Below are 18,337 nucleotides of genomic sequence, written 5' to 3'. Positions count from 1 at the left end.
ATACCTGCCGCTGTTCAAGATAATGATAACTGGTAGATAATTAGTTATTAGCAGTACTGCATTTTAATTTTAGAAAACGCAAATCCACTTATGAAATATAAAAATTAGTAAAACCATTAAAGCGCAAACAAAATATTTAGGTCCACAATCAGTGGATTTGCGCTTTAGCAGGCTGGTGCCCACCACTGCATATCACTGAAACTGAACTTTAAAAAAAGTAGGTCCTCAGCAACTACAGGCCAAAGAAACAGTGTAGATTATGTTAAATATCTTCCAACCAATCATGACTTAATTTCTCTTTTGCCTTTTGAAATCTTCTGTAGATTTATGAGCGACCTGTTTAGGCTTAATGTCTACGGCTTCTGTGATTAGATGCCAGGCTTGTTGATCAAAGTTTAATCACATTTAAACGAGCTGAACCGCATTTTAAACATTCTACAGGGAACGCATTTGCATGTATTTTATTCAAACTTTACTTCCTTTATGGGATTTAGATTCTCTTGTTTTTAATTTAGTTGTATTTTTTTAATTGGATAATGTACAGATTACCAAAAAAAAAACAAAACAGCTTATTTTTTAAACTACTCATTCTGAGCCTCAATTTTTCTGAGACTGCATTCTTCTTGTTACATCCAATATAAACACTTTGACTTTTCTCTACAACATTCTGCATTTTTTGCAAGGATTAGTGGGATTTTATGGATTTTAGAAAAAAAAAGTTTAATTACAAACTTGCAAATGGGGGAAAAAAAGGCGTATTTACCGAGCAGCTGTCCATCAGCGGCTTGATGAAAGGATTATTGTCGTAAGACATTTCCTCATCGTTGGAGCCCAGGAAGCGCAGCGCCTTGTCGTAGCCGTCAGCCTTGGCGTCGTACCAGGCCACCGACTGATGGCAGTTGTAGGTGAAGTTCTGCCGAGCCGAAGAGCTCAGCAGCTTCAGGAAGGTCATCTGCACCGGGCTGATGGTGTTCTCCGCCACGTCGACATAGTTCAACTAGGGGGCAAGATGAAGAGAGGGGGAAAAGAGAGGAGAGAAGAGGAAAAATGAGAGGAACATAAAAGGTGAAAAGTTAGGATGTAAGGAGTAAAAATAGGACATTATGTAAAGGGAGAGATGATGTGCAAATAAAATGTAAATTGACAAACTTCATTTAAAATGCCTGCTAGTGTCTGTTGGGAGTTATTAAATAAAGAAAGTTGGAAGGGCGGACTCACAATTTTGCCTCGTTTGAATTCACTGAACCAAGAACCAGGAGACTCCTTGGGCCAGTTGGACATTCTAACCTGCAAAAAAAAAAAAAAAGAAAAAAGAAAATCAAGTTATTGACAGAGATTCAGCATGGCAAGTTTCCAAAACCTCCCCTCGTGCCTCGTTTCTAATCTTATCGAAGAACTCGGAGCCTGTGGTTTACTCTTCAAAGCAGATCATTTGTTATTTTATCCAAACATAGCGTGGTGCTTTATAAATTACCACACCTGTTTGCTTCTGTGTGTCGTTAAACAGCATTACTTACTCCTGTGGATTTCTTGTCTGGGTAAATGCACGTTTCTCCACCTGCTGTGAAGTTACAGAACACTTTGATGGAGTCTCCGATGCAGCCCTGGTTCGGATCGATCCAGTATTCACCTGAGAGAGAAACAGATCCATGAGACCAAAGCTTTTGTTTCTGCAATGTTTGTCTTTTTTCTCCTCCTGAACTAAACAAATGGAGGGAAAAAACATTTTCCCTCCAAAATATATTCTCCATTGTACCGTCTGGGAAGTCGGGCTGGCTGAGGTGCAGGTCGTTGCAGGTCCTAGCAGGGTTGTCTTGAGTGCCCATGGGGAATTTCATGCGCTCGATGTCCTGTTTGAGGTTGTTGAGCGATCCAAAGACGTCTTCCATTCCCTCCGTGCCGTAGTCTACCAGCGCCTCGTCTCCTTGCACGTCAGCCTGCCGCCTGCTCTTTTTGCTAGACTGTTGGAAGGGAAGTGGCTGGATCATATCGCCAGGTGGTCCCTGCAGCACAAAGTTTGAAGAGAAGTTGATTATTTGCCACAATAATATATATTTATAGGGGAGACTGGGATAAGATGAGCCATTTTTCACATTTAGGATAACTACGTTAAGGCAACCATAATTTAGTCTCTTATTTATATATCTGCCTCTCTTCCATCAGAATGAGTGTAAACATAACTGTTTCGATAATATATGCCCAAAAAAGTTATCTCATGGCACAACTTACCCCATACATGTGACCCATCCCATCGAAACAAGGATTAAGTCCAAAAGTGGAATGTAGAGAAATAGGCAGATATAGGGTTTTGACTTAAACGTGTGCAAAAACTGCCTTTTGTCAAAATATAATGAATTAATATCTTATCAATGTATTATTTGAATGAACTTTCTGAAATATAATACTAAACATTTTTTTGAATAATGTTTTTGAGCAGTAGCAACAAAAAACCTGATTTTGCAGAAAAATGTCATAAAATTTAGAATTTTTCCACGTGAGCTATGCTTTTGTTTATTTCCAACTGAGAGATCTCAATGTTGAAATACTATGTGAAATATCCTCTTTATAATGACATCAAAAATGACTCAATAAATTTACATAAAATTAGGATTCAGACCAAAGAGTAATGTATTATTGTAACCAACAAGACAAATCAAGTCATATCTCTGGATAAGCTTAAGATATCAGGATGATCCAGGTATCAAAATGTAGCTTTTAAAGCCACAAATCTGAAAATGTAATTAGGTCATTTTGGCCAAATTTGTCTTAATCCTCATTTCAATATGATGGGTCACATATGGGGTCGGCTTTGCACAGGTGTGGGGTAAGTTGAGCTATGTCCCTAAAATCCACCCCTCCATCCTTCCCCCACAACTCAACCGTACCACTCACTCATCTTCCCTTCCTTAAATAAAAGACACTTTTACCCCGTCAAGTCAACTCAATAGGTATAACCTTTTTATTGTTACAAATTACTGTTAAACTGCTGTTTATTAAAAAACCCCAGAATGCTTTCAAGAGTACTTAGGAAGTGAACATTAACGTTTGGGAAGAAAGCACTAGAAGTGAATCCTTGTTCCATAACGACCGTTTCCTAACAGAAGTGACTCAACTCACCCCAAAGTTTCCATTTTCACTTTATTTCTTCCCACAGCTAAAATGCTGCACTTTTATGCTAGATTTATGACCTCATGTTGTAGCTCACAGATACAAATTTGATGCATAAAACAAATGCATCAATATCTATTATGGGCTAAGCACAATTCCTATTAAAACTATAATAGACTAAATTCACTTTCAAAGGTGAAAATGTATATATATATTTTAGAAATATAAGAAAATATAAAATATAAAAAAACAAAATATAAAACTAACAACTTTAACTATGTGGTTCTTACCTTCACAGACACCTATGCCTTCCTACTAACTTTGGTCACATGATATATATATATACACTCACCGGCCACTTTATTAGGTACACCACGCTAGTAACGGTTTTGTGGTCATAAAGGGATGGACATGGTCAGCAACAATACTCAGGTAGGCTGTGGCGTTGCAACGATGCTCAATTGGTACCAAGGGGCCCAAAGAGTGCCAAGAAAAGATTCCCCACACCATGACACCACCACCACCAGCCTGAACCGTTGATACAAGGCAGGATGGATCCATGCTTTCATGTTGTTGACGCCAAATTCGGACCCTACCATCCGAATGTCGCAGCAGAAATCGAGACTCATCAGATCAGGCAACGTTTTTCCAATCTTCTCTTGTCCAATTTCGATGAGCTTGTGCAAATTGTAGCCTCAGTTTCCTGTTCTTAGCTGAAARGAGTGGCACCCGGTGTGGTCTTCTGCTGCTGAAGCCCATCTGCCTCAAAGTTCGACGTACTGTGTGTTCAGAGATGCTCTTCTGCCTACCTCGGTTGTAACGGGTGGTTATTTGAGTCACTGTTGCCTTTCTATCAGCTCGAACCAGTCTGCCCATTCTCCTCTGACCTCTGGCATCAACAAGGCATTTCCGCCCACAGGACTGCCGCTCACTGGATGTTTTTTCTTTTTCGGACCATTCTCTGTAAACCCTAGAGATGGTTGTGCGTGAAAATCCCAGTAGATCAGCAGTTTCTGAAATACTCAGACCAGCCCTTCTGGCACCAACAACCATGCCACGTTCAAAGGCACTCAAATCACCTTTCTTCCCCATACTGATGCTCGGTTTGAACTGCAGGAGATTGTCTTGACCATGTCTACATGCCTAAATGCACTGAGTTGCCGCCATGTGATTAGTGATTAGAAATTAAGTGTTAACGAGCAGTTGGACAGGTGTACCTAATAAAGTGGCCGGTGAGTGTATATATATATATATATATATATACACTGTATATTGACCATATTGAGTCAACTCACCCCCAGTCTGCCCTACAGAACAACACATCTCAAAGAGAGAAGTCAAAAACATGTATCTAGCAGAAAGTTTAAAGCCCACATATATTTAGTTTACAGTAAAGAAGTTGAATATGTAGCTTACAGGTGGTCCAGGTACCCCAATCACACCAGGGTCTCCCTTCTGACCAGGTGAACCCTGACAAAAAAGTAGTTAAAAGACAATTAAAAAAAAAAAGAAATCTCTCAAACATTAAGCGCTATGTGAATTTATTAAAATTATTGAAATTGTTTGAGTTTTTTTTTACTTACAACTGATCCCTTAGATCCTTTCTGTCCTTGAGAACCCTGGTGATAAAACAATATAAAATATTAAAAGATGAACGAAAGCTGTGTAACCAAAATGCATTTGTTCAACAACTGGAACTCACAGGAAGTCCAGGAGGACCAGGAGGGCCGAGAGGACCTTGTCCTCCTCCAATGCCCTGATGATGCACAAGAGAGGAAATTAGATAACTTGAAATATAATAAATGTATATTCTTGGATTCATAAAATATATTCCTGTTTTACTGGTTATAACAATGTGTCAAATAGATGAGGAAGTCAATCTAAATCAAATGAGTGAAACAGATTTATTTTAAAACTGCAGGATACCCACAGGATCTCCCTTTCCACCGCCAGCTCCTTGAGGTCCAGGCAGACCCCTGTCTCCCTTCTCTCCGGGTTCACCAGGAGGTCCAATCAGACCAATGAGGCCAGGGTGACCCTGAGGCATAACAGGAAGAAAATCATCTTTTAATTTAAATATCCACTTTTCACAGAGTCCTTTCTTTACTGCAATTAAAGTTTAATTTCTGACGATCAGCTGGTGAAAACAGAAACTGTTTCTGAAAATGAATTAAATATGCAAAAATCACCTGCATTTTTATATAAAGTGATTAGTATATAAATAAATAAATAAATAAATAAATGAATAAATAAGAAATAAAACTCTAGCCAAGCTCTTATAATTGCCTATAAATTAGCATGTTCATTAGTTGTCATATTAAACTCTCCTGCTCTGTTTCTGCACCTGTTGGACAGAGTTCTGATCCTCAGCTTCTGTCTGCTGCCATTAAACCAGTGTCCACTACAAAGGCAATATCATCAGACTTCTGCATATTTATTTAGTGCATAAATCACTGAATGAAAATCTCACACAGCTAAGCCATTTTTTTTCATCTCACTGGTAGAGAGCGAGCAAAGAATGCAGAGGCCTAGATGTTTGCTTGCTTTGGAAGCTGCAGATAAGCCATATTGGCAGATATGAGAAGCGCACTATGAAGCAATTTTAGATTAGCATCCTAATAAAAACTCTTACCTTCTCTCCTTTGGATCCAGAGTCACCTTTCATGCCTGGGAGTCCAGGAGGTCCCTGAGAGGGAAAAATCACTTTGTCAAATTGAACCAAATTCACATTCGTTTTAAACCAACAGCTGTGTTAATATAGGTGAGCTACACATCTAAAAATCTGAACAGAGTTACACTATCAAACATTCACAACAGATTTTTAGAAATGTAAAGTTTTTGTTTAACAGGAAACTTAAACGTGATGGAAATAACTTACAATAGGTCCAGGAGGACCGTCTTGACCAGAAGCACCAGGAAGTCCTTGTTCACCCTGGAAAATAGAAAAGCAAACCATTGTTTGTTTTTTTTTTTTTTGGTGATTTTGATCATTTTTGCATGAAAAGCTTGTGCTTCTACATTTTTTGAGTCTATACCTTGTATTCTTGCCATTTACAGGAATTCAAAGATTGTTTATTATTTCTAAATTAATTCTCTGTTGTTTTCAGTGTTGTGAACAGAAAGGTTAAAAATGACAATATATATATATATATATATATGTAAGTCAAAACTCACAACAGGCCCAGGGATGCCACGAAGACCCTCAGCACCAGCTTTTCCAGGGGGTCCCTGAGGTCCCACAGGTCCAGTTTTTCCAACAGGTCCCTCTGCTCCCGCTTCTCCCTGAAAAAAACAACAACAAAACCAATTATATACAAGTCTCTCATGTATGTCAGGAGAACAAAGTGTGTATTTACCTGCTTTAGTGTTGAACATACTGTATGTTTAAATGACTAAACTGTCCTAAAATCACACCGCGGGCTTCAATCTGGCTAAATTTGATTTAACAACAAATGTCTTAAAGCAGATTTAAATGCTTTACAGACACGTGAAATGAAAAGGAACAAGTTTTTAAACATTCAAATAAACTGTAGCAACCTTTTCAATCAGCAAAACATTGTCTGGAGTTTTTCCTCAGTTTTAAAATCATTCTTTAAAACTCTTATTGTTCTGCTAGACTACAAAATCTTTAACTTAACAACGTAAATATTTTGCAACACGTATATCGTTTTAAACTCCACATATTTCCTGTCACGGGGACTAAGAGTGCGAGGATTTGAGGATTTGCAACGTTCAAACCGATCAGATGTCTCCGTGTCTCGTTCCATTTTCTCTGAGCGGAAATTTAACAGCATGTATCATGTACTCAACCCTCCCAGACATAATATTGACCGGGATGAAAGAAAGGAGGCATTAAACTATCCTGACAAGCAATTAGGCCCAGATTTGACAGCCTCGAATCCTCGCGCAGGCTTTGCCTCGTCTTTGTCAAATCAACTCTAATCCTTTACCTAAACGTGGGAAGAGATGACGTCTGTGTACGACTGTGCGGAGGAGAAATGTAAGAACAACAAAAGAAAGAACGAGACTTTGTTTGACTTTTGTCACGTTTTCAGATCCTGAATATCTGATCAGGAGTCAAACGCGGTCTTCACAGCTTAAAGAGATTTTTTCTCTTCAATACGCCTTGATTGTGAAAACACCACAATGTTAGAGAGTTTCAGAAAGCTGTCAGATACTTTGATTGTCAAGAGACTTTGTTGCATTTTATCGTGCGAGTAGTTTTTCGTGTATTTTTTTAAATACAGGATGTCGAAGGAGGATATTAAGAAAATAGGTTGAATGTGTGTCCCTGGAGATCTGTGACATTTTTCTCATTTTGAAGAATTTTTAGAGCATTTTCAAAAAAAAAAAAATCATTCTTCTAGTTTAAAAACAACACTCAAAGTGACAGTATCAAAGTAGTGTTAAAATAAAAACAACAGCTTTAAAAGTAATAAAAAAATTAGGTTCAGCAAGAATCGTAAAGTTGTTTAAAAAGCTGATTGAAATGAATGCAGTTAGTTCCAGGAACGTACCTTGGAGCCTTTTTCTCCTTGTCTGCCCTCCTGACCCGCTTGTCCAACAGGTCCCTGTGAAGAACACGAACCTGTTAGACTTTTCTGTGGCCGAAAAACCATCAACCAGGACCAGAAATCTCCCTTAGTTCAAAGAACCATCTCAGTAAGATTTCCTAAAAAGCAGCAGCTTCAAACGAATACCGATCATTCAGTCTCGAACTTGAGGGAGGTTTGTAAGAGCAGTCAGCGCAAAACAAACTGTCCTATAATCTGAAGATACGGTGATAAAAAACAGCAGCTAACCTGTGGCATTCAAACTAAAAACTGACCAAATAAAAGCCACAGGTCTCATGAGAATGCAGGGTCATGCCTGTGTGTGCGGCAAAGCATGACTGTGGGCTAATGCAGTCAAGGATTTCCATGCACCAATGAACACCAAACCAGAGCCATTCCTGAGGAGACACTGTGAAAGAGACTGAGCCAGAATTACCTTGGAGAAGGACGAAAAAATTAGACGGTAAATTCCAATAATCTGGACGAGGAGCTGGGGTCGGATTTGTTCTGTCACGACCGTGAGGGATGCTAATTCTGCGCGGCGTAAAAGTGTGAACTGTACAAATGTTTTAGAACGTATAATCAGCCGTCCTGGTTGTGTTAAACTCGCGTGCTTTATGTTTATAATGCTATTATATAGCAAACCCCTCTTTTTTCCCCTAAATTACAAGCTTGGAATTTTGCATAGCTTAGATTCATTTAAACTTTTCATTTACCGTTTACCTATGCAGGGTTCCTACAGTTTAAGGCAAGTTAAATTCAAGTCTTTTTAAGACCTCTTTAATGCCACTTGAAATTAAATTTAAGACTAATATCACAATAAACACAAGTGGGAAAAAAACCCAGTTAGCAACAATTTTAGCCATTTTTTATACAAAACAACTAGCTGTGAAGGGCATTCAATAAATTATTTAAAAAGATAAATAATTGTTACCAATTCTTTAAATATTTGAGAGGAATTACAATCATCATATTTTTAAGACCTCTGAAAGATCGATTTCAGGCTTTTTAAGGCTAATTAAGGCCTTATTTTGGGACAGCTAAATTCAATGCCTTTTAAGACTTTTTAAGGATCCGCAGGAACCCTGCTATGATGGAATGAGTGGTTAAAAAATAGAAAATAGAAATAGTGTGGACTATATGTCTGTTTTTTAAATTAATTTAAAAATTATCCACTCAAGTTTGTTGCCACAAACTAATAAAAAAATAATTCCCCGACATCAGCATCAACTTTATTCCTCTATTACGTTTCATTCCTTCCACTTGGACTCTCCAAAGGTCAATATTTTCTTAAATTATAATGTTTTTCTGCAATTACTTCCCACTCAAAGATTAATTTTGACTAATTGGATTAATATTCTGGGAAACACAGGAAAATCCTTCTGAAATTCAAACACGTGATCATAAATATGGATCAGAAGGTGGTGAAGTAGCTCGGGGGGTGATTAAGAGCCCTTTAAAAATAGGGACGGTCTCACAAGTTGAACAGACGTATCGTTGGATGTGTCACTTTGAGAAGTGCTCACCCTTTTGCCAGGGGGTCCTGGTACTCCAGCTTCACCGGATGGACCTGGAGGGCCCTAAAGTAGAGCAGATAAAACACACTTAGCTCCACTTCAGAGCAATATCCCATGATGAGACAGCTCTGTCATTGGAAAAAAACTTTACGTTTTATTAAACAGCATAAAGTGAAAAATGAATTTAAAAAAAGTTGTGTTAAATGACTGAACTAGATGTTGAAATTAAAATGACTTTGTATGCAGATATGAAAATTTTAACAAAAGTTAGAAAAAAAGGATGTAAAATGCTGAAAAAATAAGAAAAGTAGGGGAAAATAAATGAAAGATTATTTTTTTTGTTAATTCATTTATTTCATTCATGAAAACAACAAAAAGTAAATCAATTATTGAATCAAAAGGTGCAGAAAAAAAAAGATTTTTAGAAAAACTCCCAAATCAAGTGAGACTTACTGGTTGTCCAGCCTCTCCATCATCTCCTTTATCACCAGCTAAACCATCTAGACCCTACATAAGGCAGACACGACAGGTGTAGGTAAGCAACAATGCAGAATAAAATAAAATAAATTGTGAAACAAATACATTTTAACAACTATCACCAGTGATACAAATGATTTTTTTTTCAGTTTAATACTGGCTCGTTAGTCGTTCTGCAATGAGTACTATCATTCTAAACAAAACTCAAACACATGCATGAATGCATAAAGTCAGCACTTACAGCAGCACCAGGCTCACCGGGGGGACCAGGGTCTCCAGGGAAGCCGACTGGACCCTGCAGACACATTAAGACAACGACACGACTGACTCGCATGTTTGACACTCGTCAACAACAGATCTGAAACATGACACACTCATGCTGTTGCTGACAGCTCTAATGATGTGTTAATCATTGCTCTGTGTATGTATGTGTGTGTGTGTGCCAACATACAGGGTTTCCTTTGGGACCATCATCTCCAGGGGGTCCTCTAGCACCAGCGGGTCCAGCAGCTCCAGGTGGGCCCGTTTCTCCTTTCTCACCGATCTCTCCTCGAAGACCCTGAGGGGAAAAAAACCCATTAAAGTCATGTCGTCAGAGCCGTCCCACAAGAACCTTTCACAAAACTTTGAAATTAAAACGGTGGTCCAGCATCAGATAAGTGTGTTGTTAATTCTGACCCTGCAGCTGGCGTCAAACACAACGTAAACAGGAAGAAATTAATCCGACATAAAAACTAAAACTTTGAGTTTGAGATCATCTGTTGCGTGAAAGCGCCACGGGTTTTCAGCATTATTTACTCCGAGCTGCAGAAACCGGTTCTTAAAGCACCGGTTCTGACTGAGTGCGGCAGCTGAGGCGTAATTGCCAAGTCCAGATTCATTAGCTGGCCCATTAGAGCTGAGCACTTCTCTCGTCAATGCCAGCGTGGCAACCTTAAATATTGACGTGGATTTGATGTGCAACACTGGCTCTATCTGTCACTGTAAACAGATATGAGCGAGCAGACGGGAACATCGATACAATCTGACCGACTCAGACACAACAAGTCTCGCAGCCATGACTGAGGCGAGGCATGCCTGCTCCAAGGCAGGCAGCAGCTCCTGCTCTGCACAGAATCGATGCATCTGAACAGAGCTGAGATTTTCACAACGTATGTGTGTAATCCTTTCTAAAGGTTCAAAGTAAAAATTATAGACATCTTTGCAGGCGAACACAACATCACTGGATGTTACAGCAAAAAAGAAAAAACTAACAGGAACTAGAAATCCTCATGTAGTGAGACATTCCCATCTGTGAGAAAGCCTCTAAAACAACAACAAAGTAAGAAATGCATGCTTTGAGAAATAGCCCTAAGTGCTTTAAGGTGTTTTTTTGTTATTAATACATGATAAGTGAAGATTAGTTTTATGAAATATTAAACTTACTCCAATGCCAGGCTCTCCAGGTGGTCCCGGGTTGCCAGCCTCACCAGTTTCTCCCTGTGAAGTCGCAGTGAAAAGGTATAACAACAACCCAGCCTTAGCTCGTTTTGATTTCAGTTGTCATCTTTTTGACGTCTTTAAATTGTGCGACGTCTGTCACCAGAAGAACGGTTAACAGAATAAACAGTTCTGATCTTTTCAACAATAATGTCAGTAAATTAGTTTTGCAGAAACCAAAATGTAAACCAACAGCCTCCAGGGTCATACCTTCTCACCAACGGCTCCCGCTGAACCAATACCTCCAGGAGGACCTTGTGCACCCTGGAGAGAAATCAAAAAGGCACTCTTTTGATTTAAACTAATTTGAAACTTTTATTTTGAAATGAGGAGCACAACTGAATCTTAAAAGTAAATAAAAACAAGAAAACAAACTTACATCAGCTCCGCTGGGGCCCTGTGGACCTCTGGGACCAGGAGGACCTGGTGGACCCTGTCGTGGAGAGGATTAAAAAAATGTCACTTTATGTTTTGCCACATTTTTTGACTTTTTTTCCTAAATTGTTAACATTTAATTGAAAAAAACATTGTTTTATTTAGATAAAACTGTACACAGATTACAAATAAATAACTTTAGTTAAAAGAAAAGGAGAATATTTGGTTCTTTCATATCAATAAACAACAGACCTACTAATTTATTTATTACATCTTAGTGCAGAAGTAATTTAAACAGTTTACAATACAAAAAATAGCTGCTGAGAATTATGCAATTAGCTACAGAACATCTGTATGACCTGGTTTTTACAGAGGTTCAGCAGTGGAACATTTAAAGATTTGCTCAATCTATGGAATAAGTCAACGGTAAAGCATGTGCAAAAACATGTTAATATAAAGCTCATGGATGAAAACAAACAAACAAAAACGAATGCAGACTTATGCTTGTGCTTACGTTTAGTGACATAAAAATCTTCCATATTAAAAAAACCCCGTCACACAATAAATCCCTCCGTGACAAACAGATCTCATAAAGTGTTAAAGTGCAAAGTGTATTTCAGCACGTTTGTCACAAATGAAAGCCTAAGCCACGCTGCCTGTGACGTCAAAACAATCAGCACGACATCTCACAGAAAATGAGCCGCACCTGAGGACGAAGTGAGGCTCTAACAAAGCGAAGCCGCAGCCTGAGCTGCACTCACCATTTGTCCGACGTCTCCATTTTCTCCCTTCTCACCAGGAGGGCCAGGCAAACCCTGTAAGGAGGACACGTTTTTATTCAGACAACAACAAAAAAGAGAGAGAGGGTCATGGAAGGCAGCGCCTCAGACAAAACTCCAGCATTAGGAAACCTACAGATGAGAACACACACACACAATCCTGCTGCTCATTACCAGGCACTTCCAGATGACACTTTTTGAATAGTGGCTTCAGGATGCAAAAAGAGTGCATTAATACCAGCAGAGCCTCTTAGTATAAACACACAATTAGTCAAAAGGACACCTATTGTAATTAAAGGGTATGGAAGGCTTGGGTGTAATCAGCCTGTGTAAATTACAGGGTGGAAACTCCATCCATCTACGTTCACTCTGGCGTGGATTGATGGCGGCTGTGCATAATGTGCAGCCTTTGTGTTCAGCCGTGCTCGGCTAACAGAGTTTGACTGCACCTCCGGAAGGTGCATCAGTAACAAAAATGAAGAACGTGTCACTTGCAATTGTAGGTTATTGTCTGCCTGCTTAATTGCAGTCATTGTGTGTTGTGTTGGATTAACTACAATAATGGAGCATGCATAATCGATAGCTGTATGAAAAGCAGCAGCAATATGTTACCGCGAAGCCGAAACCATGCAGAGATCAATCACCGGGAGAACACGTGTGCAGTTTCAGCCCGTTTTGTTGATTTAGAGCACATCTACAGTGATAGGGAAAGCCAATATATTTCAGCAGCAGACTGGAATTTCTGTCATGAAGGTTGTAAGCATGAGGGCTGTAAGAATGGGGATATAAATTAAGTCATTTCCTTTACAAAGCTTGTTGTGTGAAATAGAAGAAACAGTGTTGTTCCATATTATACTTGTGAGCCTAAAATACAGAGAGAAAAAGGCACATTATGATTAAATTAGCAACAACAATTAAACACATAAAAACTACTATTAACTCAAATTAATCAATAAATGAACCAGCTCAGCGTTTACTTTATTTTCCAAGCTGGCCTTGAATTTAAGGACCACCCAATGTGAGCGAGTGTGATATTTACTCTTCTCCGTGTCCTCATCTTTAACTCATAATCGGAGGAAATCGTCCTCGCAGCAAGGACTCATATTCCACAAACAAACACCTCATTGAGGGAGGGATTTTAGACCGAAGCCATTCATTACCACTGGTCAAAAATCATTAATGCTACAGATAATTGCATTGAAGAGCTGAGCTTGCAGCAGCTGCTGGCATGGATTGAAGGGCGGCTTAACCCAAAATAATTAAAAAAGACGGGAGGAGTGCATTATGCCCAATTAAAGGCCAATTGCACTTAATAACAACGTTATCTAGCCCTACTGACCAGCAGAGCTTTGCTTTAATTTCATCCACAGTGGGTTTTGGATAATTGACTTTGAGATATTTTAAAGTGTGCCTCTTCTTTATTCATGGCCACTAAAGGAAGTTTCCTTAACTTCAGCCCATGAGTCGGTGCACTGACCTTCTACTCTTCTTTTACAGGTTTGATATTTAGTCAAGAAAAGAAAGCAGTAACCTAAAAGTATACTGTTAATCAAAGTAAAACAAAGCAAGTTTACAGCTATGGTTAAAGTATCATTTGACATTTTTACATTCTTGTTTCTGAGTGATATATTAGCTTCTGCTGGAGTAGATTTTACTAGTTGGCTCTTAATGGTCACATAACTGAATTATGTACCTTAGGATCTTTAAAAAAACACAATTACATTGTTTGTACATCAAACAGAGATCCTATAGACCACCTTAATCCAATAATTCTTCCGTTTATGCATACTGGTCCTTCCGTTAGAGGCCATTACATTGATTCAAATATCAATAGTATCAATATCAACGTCTGTACTGACATTTATGATACAATGGTGATGGGATCAATCCTGCTATTTCAGTTTTTCTCCCTCTCTGTCAATGTGGTGCTTTTATTTTGAATATAATTCATTACAGCAAATAAATAAATAAAGATAATCTTTACTTAAAACCATTTCTTGCTTGGGTTTTAACAAACACCCGGTTCCCTAAACAGCTCCATGAAAGCCAACTCCATAAAGATCAGATAAAGTCAATGATTACAAAAATCTTATTGTCATTAAATGATATAATAAGTTATACAGTGGTTCATTCTAGACTCAGGATTAGATCTACATGAACCCAGAATGGACTGAACCAAGGAGAATAAAGTTCAGGGCTTTTTTTTTCATGCTTTAATTTGTAAATGGGTAAATGTGTCGTTCCTTTTCCGATGATCACAAGAGACATCAATGAGCTGTGACCATTAAAAATAAAAGAAACACAGATCAATGAGTGTTGAGTTGAAGAAAAAAAACCCTGAATCAGTTATTGATGAAAAACCCTCTGATTATTCTCTTTAATTATCTCTGACATGAAAACCACATGATGAATCAGATCCTCTTGGAAACTCACACTGTAGCCATTGTCAGACTTGTTTTAAACAAAAATTCTGGAAAATAAGGGTTTTAACTAGACTTTTCCTTAAAATGTCAGCTCAAACACCTGTGGTAGTCATTTAAATTTAAAAGCACTGCTGCAGGATAGTTGTTTACCCCATTATAATAATGTAATCTGAAAAAAAAAAACCTTCCATCCTCCACCATAAACAGAAAACTTTAAATGCAAAATGTTTTTTTTAGAATGGTCTATACCAGGCAAAGTCCTTGAAGGGGTAAAGCATTATTTACCCCGGAGCTAAACAAAGTGCTATTGGAAGTCAAAGCTGCATTAATAAAATATGCTTTGTTTTGATGTGATGTAAATAGGAGAGATGAAAAGTCATAGGTTTAAAGAGTGTGGAGGAAATCAAACTGCTTCAGGCGGCGCAGACAAGAGAAAAGTAATGTGCGCGTACCCTAGGGGTAACGTTCAGCGTGACTTAGAAGTGATATGTTTACAAAATAAGAGATAAAAGATGCAACTGTGCGTAGAGAAGCGGCAGATTTGATGGAGACTTGCCTGCAGTCCGACGGGTCCCGGTAGCCCCGGAAACCCTCTGGGTCCTTCGTCTCCTTTCTGGCCGAACATCCCCTGCTGTCCTCTTGGCCCGGCTTCGCCGTCGCTGCCCTGCGGGGTGGTCAAGGTTCGCAAAATCTTATTAGTTGTGCTTTTGGCAATGTGAGACCTCAAACACTTGCATTTTGTTTTCTCTGTTTTTCATCTTAACCGTTTTTTTTTAAGCTTGTCGAGTCAATCAGAGCTCAGGTTGGGGGAGGGGAGGTCTACGGACACTTTTAAATGAGCTAGGAAAGGACATATAGCCTGTGCAAGTGTGTGATTTTGTGAAGCCCCTAATTTTGCAAAGGTCAAAAGCCTGTCTCAAGGGCACATGTTTGTGTTCAACCTATTAGACTATTTGCATAAAAATGCACTCAGATAAAACAGCTCTAGCCAAAACCACCGTTCTGCTGTGCTACCTGAGGGAAACGGGAGAAATCCTAACAGATTCCCATCAGTAAAGGATACAGTACAATGTTGCCACAGGGTTATGATAAACAGTGTACTGTATGTGAAAGATGCTGACTTCTGTGAAGTCAGAGGTGCGCTGAGCTACAGAGAGGAAGAAAGGAGAGACTATGGGGAAAGAGTGAAGTGCTGACAGACTGGAAGTTTTCAGTTCAAACACGTCAGCACATGAAAGTGCTCGAGGAGTTCTAGCCGAGCCTTTGGGACATGTAGGCAGCCCGAGGCGCTGGTACTGAATGCAGAACAGTTTAGAGGGAAATGTTAGGTGATTATGGGCAACATGAGTACAAGCTTTGAAAAGAAAAGTCACAGACAAGGTGGATTTAAGCTCAGAGACACTTCACCAAACAAAGTCACAAATCGGATCTCCTCGGGGGAGATTGCAAACAGATTGGTGTCCGAGGTCACAGAGCTTGGATTTAAGTGCTTCCTAATTTGTTATTCATTGTAAAACAGCATGCGCAACTCACAGCCCTGTTCGGACGATGCAAGGACTCCCTCTGAAAGTGTTTAAGGGAGGGGGGTACTATGCAAATACATTTTTTAGCATTATATCCATGTTATGTCAGTCCCTTACCAAAAACACACACAGAGTGATGCTTCCACTCATTCATGCATGTTTGAGAAATCCTTGAATCTCCTGTGTTAGCCATGTGGAGCCGCCTAAACACTTCCTGGAACAAAGCAACGCCTTTTTGCACAAAGCTACTCCCTGGAGCTCAGTCTGCAGCCGAGCATTGTTGAAAAGCATTGCTGTGAAGTTGTGCTGAAGTGGGAGTGTCAGAAACAGTAGGAAGTTCTCAGAGACAAAGTCAATTTTAAGGCGTTTAGGTGAAGTCAAACTACTTTTGATATATAGTGTTTTCATAACAACTGAAGCTAACATAATTAATTGATTGTGGTAAAAAAAATTAACTATGAGCCTGGAAATGATCCTCATCGTTTGTCAAATTATCCAGTTCATATAAATACTATTTTTAAAGTGCTATTTCATTTATGAATCATCAAGTAGGCACTTTTCATAAATCATTGTTAATAAAAAAGTTTCTCCTTGACTAAATAAAGTCTTAACTTTTTTTTTTCATCTGAGCTTGGTTATGTTTGTGTCTGTATCTCTCTCCCTGTCTGTCTCTGTGTCTCTTTCTTTCTTTGTATTACTCAACACTGTTACTGAAAAGTGATTCCCAACCTTTTTAGAATGACACAACCTAAGTTCGTAAATATATAGATGTGCCAATTGTTGTGTTGGAGCAGTTTTACATGGGTGTTTTTCAATCAAATTATGTTAAATATCCTTTTTTCTTCTCTTTTGAAAATAAGAAAGAGGAATAACTCAAAAAATTCTGTACTATTTTATGTATTTAGTCTCAAATTTAAGGAACATTTTCAGCTTGCACCACAAATGCTTGCCAGACTGTCCAGACACTGGGCAAAATCTTAAAGACGGGAATTTGACCATTTTTAAATCATTTATACAATGTCTTGGGTTAAGAAAAAAAGGGAAGACATTTGGATTATTCATCTTCTCCTTGAACCTTCAGTTCTTTCCTTGCTTTAGAAGTTTGTTCTACAGTGCAGACAGTCAGCTCTTAAAGTCTATTTTAAGGTTTAACTATTAAAATGAGGGCTAATTATGCTGAGACAACACAGCTTGAGTCGGGATTTGGTCATGAATTTATGAATGCACAAACTGACTCACCAGGATAAACAACTGTTAAATAATTTGCTATTCAACATGTGTGCACTGCCTACTTACAGCAATTCATCTCACCAGGTCTTTTCCAGCCCCCACAGAGCCCTGCAGATGGTGGGTTTTCACTAGAGCAGCTGCAATGGCCTTATTATTTCCAGCAATGAGTTGTTAGTTGCCTTCAGCTTGCCAGCCAGAGACGAAACAGAACTTTTTCCTTATGATTGGAGGATTTTCTGTGAACTTCAGCTGTTACTTTTGCTACGAATACATGAAAATGACTGGCAGCTGGTGGACACATCATTGCAAGACTGTTTTGTAAATGAAACGATCACAAGTTAGAATCTAGATGTTGATCAGTTGATGAGAAAAGTTTTTCTGTTTATGATGTGCAACAAGTATGCGAATAAATAAAATAAAAACTGTATCACATTATAAAGGCAGAAAGTTGTCGGTTTTATATTGAGCCCACACTGCCACCCACACTCTGAACCACAGAGAAAGAGCATAAATGCAGTCCTGCTGACAGAATGTGTCCCCAGCTTGACAGGGATTTGACTCTTTTGATAGATTTATTTAGGAAAGTTTTCATAATACAGCATATAAATACAATTTCAATCATATTAAAAGATACATTTTGATGGTATTTTAAAGAATTATTGGTACGGAAGTGCAAATATTTCCTAAATTGACAAGTTTACCCTTATTCTGTTTCATCACTGCACGATTTTGGTAAAATCTTTTTTTTTTTTTTTGCAGTTTAATAACACTTGCAGGCCTTGAAAAAAAACATTTCAAACTTTATTACTTATAATTGATTGTTTTTCTTTGTGGCCTGAGGCTAGAAAACAACAACAACAACACATTTTATGG

The 18,337-nt window shown here is 38.6% G+C and overlaps 1 protein-coding gene across 1 annotated transcript in view; it reads right to left on the bottom strand.

Moving 5' to 3' along the window:
• col11a1b (collagen, type XI, alpha 1b) overlaps nucleotides 1-18,337 on the bottom strand; it is a gene marked incomplete in the record, with an annotated part of 78,586 nt that overhangs the window by 1,682 nt on the left and 58,567 nt on the right. The window contains 21 exon segments of the mRNA XM_014007490.1: nucleotides 764-997; nucleotides 1,219-1,287; nucleotides 1,518-1,630; nucleotides 1,757-2,003; nucleotides 4,525-4,578; nucleotides 4,692-4,727; nucleotides 4,811-4,864; nucleotides 5,039-5,146; nucleotides 5,741-5,794; nucleotides 5,987-6,040; nucleotides 6,283-6,390; nucleotides 7,626-7,679; nucleotides 9,188-9,241; nucleotides 9,632-9,685; nucleotides 9,897-9,950; nucleotides 10,107-10,214; nucleotides 11,081-11,134; nucleotides 11,345-11,398; nucleotides 11,514-11,567; nucleotides 12,271-12,324; nucleotides 15,268-15,375. Coding sequence (XP_013862944.1) covers nucleotides 764-997; nucleotides 1,219-1,287; nucleotides 1,518-1,630; nucleotides 1,757-2,003; nucleotides 4,525-4,578; nucleotides 4,692-4,727; nucleotides 4,811-4,864; nucleotides 5,039-5,146; nucleotides 5,741-5,794; nucleotides 5,987-6,040; nucleotides 6,283-6,390; nucleotides 7,626-7,679; nucleotides 9,188-9,241; nucleotides 9,632-9,685; nucleotides 9,897-9,950; nucleotides 10,107-10,214; nucleotides 11,081-11,134; nucleotides 11,345-11,398; nucleotides 11,514-11,567; nucleotides 12,271-12,324; nucleotides 15,268-15,375 — 1,779 coding nt within the window.

This window comes from Austrofundulus limnaeus, unplaced genomic scaffold, assembly GCF_001266775.1.
Source record: "Austrofundulus limnaeus strain Quisiro unplaced genomic scaffold, Austrofundulus_limnaeus-1.0 Scaffold42, whole genome shotgun sequence".
Lineage (NCBI taxonomy): Eukaryota > Metazoa > Chordata > Actinopteri > Cyprinodontiformes > Rivulidae > Austrofundulus > Austrofundulus limnaeus.
Note: the sequence above shows the minus strand (reverse complement) of the source record. Positions and strands in the feature narration are given on the sequence as shown.